The 6,658-nt window shown below is 44.1% G+C and overlaps 1 protein-coding gene across 4 annotated transcripts in view; it reads right to left on the reverse strand.

Moving 5' to 3' along the window:
• RUFY1 (RUN and FYVE domain containing 1) overlaps positions 1-6,008 on the reverse strand; it is a 65,552-nt gene extending 59,544 nt beyond the window's left edge. For 2 of the 4 annotated variants that reach the window (XM_073802895.1, XM_019937411.3), the window contains exon 1: positions 5,566-6,008. In XM_073802895.1, the coding sequence (XP_073658996.1) occupies positions 5,566-5,854 (289 nt within the window). In that variant the 5' untranslated portion in view covers positions 5,855-6,008. The remainder of the gene's footprint in view (positions 1-5,565) is intronic. The other 2 variants (XM_019937410.3, XM_019937412.3) reach the window with 2 other exon arrangements.
• Positions 6,009-6,658: the final 650 nt, after the last annotated feature.

A 6,658-nucleotide genomic window follows, 5' to 3' on the forward strand; every position in this document is an offset into this window, starting at 1 on the left:
TGGGGTCTAGGCCCGCGGGCTTCAGTAGTTGTGGCTCGCGGGCTTTAGAGTGTAGGCTCAGTAGTTGTGGTACATGGGCTTAGTTGCTCGTGGCACGTGGGATCTTCCTGGACCAGGGCTCGAGCCCGTGTCCCCTGCATTGGCAGGCAGAGTCTTAACCACTGCACCACTAGGGAAGCCCAAGAAAAAATATTTTATACACTCAGCTTTAGTCACAAGAAAAGTTTATTACATTTTAATTAATTTACATATTTTTTTCTGAGATGTATGATAGGATGACCAATAAAAAAATTTAAAACATACGTAAGTGGATTGGAAATTCAAGTCCAAGGAATAAAAGGGAAAAATGTAAAAATTTCAAATATTAATTAACTTGTTATTTATTTTTAAGATGGATGGTAGTGTTATCAAATCATTAAGGTATTTATATACCACTTGATACACTTAAAAGAATGATATCATGGTTTTATTTTAAAAAGTCAATTTTACAATAAACCAGAAAATGTATTCTAAACTTTAAAATTATGATGAAGAATTTTATGTATCAACTTTAAAAGCTGAAGATTTTGGGGGGGGGGTCATGTGAACAAAAAATGTGAAGACTAGTGCTTAAGGCAGTGGCTCCTACCATCGTTCCTGGGAACACAGCAGTGTTCTGCAGCCATCTCATCCATCCCGTGGTTGGGTTAGTCACCTATTCCCATTTGAGCTCAATTTAGGGTCATGGAAAATTGGAGCTGGAAGGATCTTTAAGCTGTTTCATCTCTCAGTTTTATTAGCTTTGTGACCTTGGCTAAGCTGTTCACATCTCTAAGCTTTGTTAATAATAGTTCAACACAACACACAGAATGTCACAAAATTCCACACTTATTGAATTGCCAAGTAAATGGTCTGATCAGGGATCTCAACCTTGACTGTTGTAGAGGGGCTGGGCCTGTAACATAAAAGAGTGACCCAGTGAGAGGACAAGCTGGAGAGAACGTGCAGCCACCCTCTTGCTGGAGGAATGCTGATTGATCATATGTGCCAGATGGGAGTTTTCAGGAGAAGCTGGTGATCTGGATTTTTATGGAAAACCTGGCAATTGGCTAAAAAAATTTTAAATGCTTATAAAAGCATTTAAGTATAAACTATGCAGGAGAGAAAAAAATGCAACTACCAGCCACAAACATCTCAAAGGGCTGCTCTATACCTTTGGTGTAGAGAATAAGTATTCACTTCAGGGAGTGGATTCTACAATTTTTTTTGTTTTTTGATCGGGTTCTGAATTATAGAGAATTAACTAGATTCTTTATAAATTTGAGTTTTAGTTTTGATTAGCCCTTTGGTGTCTTGAAAGATCTTATAATACAGTATGGTGTTACCCTGTACTGACAAAGCCATTTTACACTTTCCTAATTTTCCGGAATTTTCACTTATCTCAATGGCTAACCTAAGGAGTTCAGCAATGTGAAATGAAAAAGTCATTGTACTTCATTTTGGAAGGAGCACTATCACTTGTGAAGAAGTGCTCTGACACATGGAAAAAAAATTTGCCATGGAAGACAACAGAGAAAGGCATAATACATATCACCTACCTAATGCCAAATATATATCTAAATACTTTAAAAATTAAAGAATGACTTCTTCAGTGAGTTTTGTTATTCATCCTTTAGGACAGGGGTCCCTATCCACCGGGCCATGGACCAGTACTGGTCTGTGGCCTGTCAGGAAGTGGGCCACACAGCAGGAGGTGAGTGGCGGGTGAGTGAGCGAAGTTTCACCTGTATTTACAGCTGCTCCCCATCACTTGCATTACCACCTGAGTCCTGCCTTCTGTCAGATCAGCAGCGGCACTGGATTGTCATAGGAGCACGAGCCCTACTATGAACTGTGTATGCGAGGGATTTAGGTTGCATGCTCCTTATGAGAATCTAATGCCTGATGATCTGAGGCAGTGATGCTAGCGCTGGGGAGTGGCTGCAAATACAGATTATCATTAGCAGAGAGGTTTGACTGCACAGAGAACATAAACAATTGCTTGCAGACTCATATCAAAACCCTATCAGTGACTGGCAAGTGAAGACAAGCTCAGGGCTCCCACTGATTCTGCATTATCGTGAGTTGTATAATTATTTCATTGTATATTACAATGTAATAATAATAGAAATAAAGTGCCCAAAAAATGTAACATGCTTGAATCATCTCGAAACCATTCCCCCCACCAAGTCTGTGGAAAAATTGTCTTCCATGAAACTGGTCCCTGGTGCCAAAAAGCTTGGGGACCACTGCTTTAGGAGGAGGCATTACTTTAAAAAGCACGATGTAGAACCCTGTGTGTGTATACTGTGGTTTGTGTGAAAACTGTGTGTATAGAGATGAAAGCACGTTACATGCACAGACACTCTGAAACACAGTAGGATTGGGGACAGTTTCTGGGAAGGAGGACTTATTCTACACTGAGTGTCCTTTAGTACAGTTTGATTTTTGTTTTTGTTTTACCATGTGTATTACCTTTAGAAAAAATACCAAAAAACCAAACAAGATAACTACAGAGAATGCAATCATTGTGGCAAGTTGTGCTACCAGACCCCACGTGGGATAACATTTTAAAACAAGTATTCAAAGCGTTCCACATTCCATGACATTCCACAGCTTTTTCCTTAAACCTGTATCACCAAAAAAATTTTATCTGGCAAGAGTGCTGCTAACATTCAGTCTCCGCTCCTTCACCACTCCCTCTGAATAATCTCTGTTCTCACTGCTTTTGTAAGCAGATCAATGGAAAAGAGATGAAATGAGCCAGCCCTGATTGGAGTGGTGGCTGCCATCTTCTCCTGACCTGCTTTTCTGAGGCCTCTGCAGAGCATGCTACCCAGGGTTCAGTTCCTTTTCCCCATCCCCACTCCTGTCCTACCTGATGGCTTCAAATCTGGGTTACTCTCGGAGTAACAGCTCATTCCAGCTGTTCCCCACACTTCTGCCCTCAGTAAGCCATGTTCACAATTTTCACCAAATTTGAGTGGCAGTTATTTACTTAATATTTTCTTTAAATTGACTAATTAAAAATCCATATGTATATATTACAGCATTTTACTTATAAAATTATTTAAAGGCATCAAGGCATTGAGGTGATGTGACTAAGAGCACAGGCTTGAGAGGCAGCCTGGCTTGGTTCAAGTCCTGGCTCTGCCATTTCTAAGTAAACTTTGTCAAATTACTTCTCTTTAATGCAGTTTCCCTCTTTATAAATAGGGGATAACAACGGTACCTACCACGTGGGGCAGGCTATGTGGGCGGAGGCATGAAGTCAACCTCTCCCTCCCATGGCCCTAAGTGACAGCAATTTCCTGCAGGGATGCAGTCCCTATCTGGTTGGGTGGGTGAGAGGCTGCTGCCCAGTGCCTGCCTAACGTGCTGTGGCGCTGCCAGCCCGGGGCAGGCCAGTGCATACCTGGCCCTGCCCTGAGAGTCAGACAGCATAACCCCAACCCTCCCTGCGGCAGCACTGGTCATGCAGCGTGGTCAGGGAGGGGTGGGGAGAAGCCCTAGGGCAGTTCAAGTGGAACAGAGCGGCCAAGAACCTGTCCCAGGAAGTCAGTGGAAGATGGAACCACACAAAAGCCGGCTCCAAGGCCCCCACACATGCTCCTTTGTCCCATCAGACTTCACTTAATACAAATTCAAAGATAAAATTAGTAAGAATTTCTATCATGGGGCACTTCTGAGTACCTGGCCGTGCACAATCACACTGATTAAAGCCTGCATTGATTGCAGATCATGAAGCCAGTTCAGCGATCACCTAGGATTATTGTGAAGATTAAATGAACTAATGTATGTACAGACCTAAGACTAATATCTGGCACCTAGGAAGCACAATATAAATGCTGGGTATTATTTATAGCATTACCATAAATAGAAAACAAGTATTTTTCAAATATGCATTTGTTCAACAAATATTTATTATTCTGTGCTAGGCACAGTTCTAGGCACTGGCACATTTTATTTATCACCGAACAGCTAACATGTATTATTTGCTTACTAAGAAGGCTCCAGAAGAGCCCATGCCTTGACTCTCAGGACTGACCACCAATGGTGGGCATACAGTCAAACACCCATTGATGCGTGTAAAGGTAACGAGCTAGTGGCAACTAGATTCCTGAGTTAAACAGGCTCCTTCGTTACCTTCTAGTCTACTTTCTATCGCCAAAGAAATATTGTTTTCTATCTCGTCAGATTTTAAACTTTCCTCAGTAATCTTCCTTAACCAATGAAACTGTCACAATACACTATCCTTGTGCCAGTGCTGACTTCTACATCAAATATACATTGGACAGGATGGAATCAAGAAACCTCAAAGGCAGGGACTTCCCTGGTGGTCCAGTGGTAAAGAATCTGCCTTCCAATGCAGGGGACGCTGGTTGGATCCCTGGCTGGGAACTAAGATCCCACATGCTACGGGGCAACTAAGCCCGCACGCCTCAATGAGAGAGCCCCCATGCTGCAAACCACAAAGCCCAGGCACCCTGGAGCCTGCACGCCACAACTAGAGAGAATCATGTGCGCCTCAGTGAAGATCTCAAGTGCTGCAACTAAGACCTGACGCAGCCCAAAAAATAAAGTAAAATAAATATTAAAAAAGAGTACTTGTTAAAAAAAAAGGAACCTCAAAGGCACACTATAACATAATGCTTCTTAGAGAGCACTCCACAGTCTTTAGTGAACTCTGCCCCACAGCACTTTGTGTGATGAAAATGTTCTCACTGCACAATCCAATACAGTAGCCACTAGCCACGTGTAGACTACTGAGCACTTCAAATGTGGCTGTTGTGACTGAGGAACTGAATTTTTAACATTTAAACATCACATGTGGGTAGTGGCTACTGTATTGGTTGGCACAGCTCTAAATATCTGGGTTTACAGGGCTAAGTCACACTCTAAATATCATAATCATTTAATGTTTCCGTTCTCACTCATTTGCTAAAACTCTGTTATAGATGACAAAGGCTTAAAAGGACTATAAGAGATCATTGGGTGAACCACAAAATTCCTATTTAACAGGCTGGGAAATGTGATGACTTTTCTGCATGACACAGCTAGTTGGTTGTAGAGCTCACCTGGAACCCTCACCCCCTTAATTCCGCCTTGGTGCTTGGACTCCCCGGTGAGTCGGGATGCGCCGTCAACAACTGGAGGTGTGAGCCAGGATGGCATTTTGAGATTTAAAGCAGAGAACAGTACGGTTTCATTTCTTAAGTAAGTCCTTTAAAAATTAATAAGGACTACCTAAGCTTAAACTCGTACATTTTAAAGTATAAAGTTCACCAGTGAGAATAAGAATGCTGCCTGGGGAACACAACTAGAAGTGAAGTCGCCCCGATCTCAGTCCACCCACGTCCACGTATTTATCTCGGCATGGATACACGGTATAAAGAAAACAGACGAGTAGTTAGGCGAGTTAACAGGATGTTTTTTTAACAACCTAACAGGCTGAGTCGGTTAAGCGCCCTTGCCAGCCTGGCTCCCACAGTAAAACGACCACCCGTCCCACAGAAAGCTCGTAGGTCGCGCCCAGCCGAAGCCTACCTGCGCGCGCCGCGCCGTCCGCCCCGCCCGCGCCGCCGTCCGCGCCGCCCAGCCCAGCGGCCGCGCGCAGCGCGCTGCCGCAGCTCGCCGACAGGTTGCCAGTGGCCCTCCGCGCCAGGGTCAGGATGGGCGCCGACCAGCCTTCCGCCGCCGCACGCGGCTTCGCCACCCTCCGCAGTTCGCCTGGGCCCGGCAGCTGGCTCCGGTCCACGATCTCAAACTCTTCTCCCGGCTCCGGCTCCGGCTCCGGCTCCTGCCCCGCCCGGGACCGGTCTTCCCCGTCGGCCATCTTGGTTTTGTCACGTGGCCCCGGCAGGCAGCGGACTCGGCGCGGGCGGGCGCTTCGCCCTTGCTGCTAGTTTTTCGTGTTCGCGACGGGCTTTCCTCTTTATCGCCCTCCTTTCTTTTCTGTCATTTTAAAAAAGTTCGGGAAAGTGCAAATCATAAGGAGCACCTACGTTCTCATCACCTGGGAGGACTTGTTTTCGTGGAAGTTATTCTTGGGCTTTCTCCTTTTGTTGTGGTGCATCCAACCTGGCTTGGGCACAGCCCACGTGGCCGTAGTTTTTTTTGTGTGACACTATTTCCTCTTTTTCATTTTCATTTCATACTTTACTTCTCCTTAGTGATTTTTCTGCAGCAGTTTTCAGAACAAGCCCTAAAAGAGCGGGTAACGAAACTGGGGGACAGGTGAGGCAGGAAAGCAGGACTTTTTTTTTTAATAACTAAAATCTACAACTTGGCAGGAAAGAGCACACTATGGTGGACTGGGAATCAGAAGATCCGGACTCTGCTATTAATTAGTTAAATGGTGGTAATAATAAAAATAATAAAACCAATTAAGTAAGGAGCACATGGCAGACGAGAATAATTGTGATGACTATCGGTTACTCAACTATGTGGCTTGGGCCAGACGCTCGCAGCAACTAGAGAAAGCCTGTGCGCAGCAGTGAGGACCCAACACAAACAAAAATTAAAAAAAATAAAAAAAAATTTAAGTTGCAGATATTTAGAAATCAAAAAATTTTGACATTAAAATTTGGATATTGGCCTTCTCTTGAGACATAAGAAGTCTTTTGCAACTCCGTATATT

This window comes from Tursiops truncatus, chromosome 3 (genome assembly GCF_011762595.2).
Source record: "Tursiops truncatus isolate mTurTru1 chromosome 3, mTurTru1.mat.Y, whole genome shotgun sequence".
NCBI lineage: Eukaryota > Metazoa > Chordata > Mammalia > Artiodactyla > Delphinidae > Tursiops > Tursiops truncatus.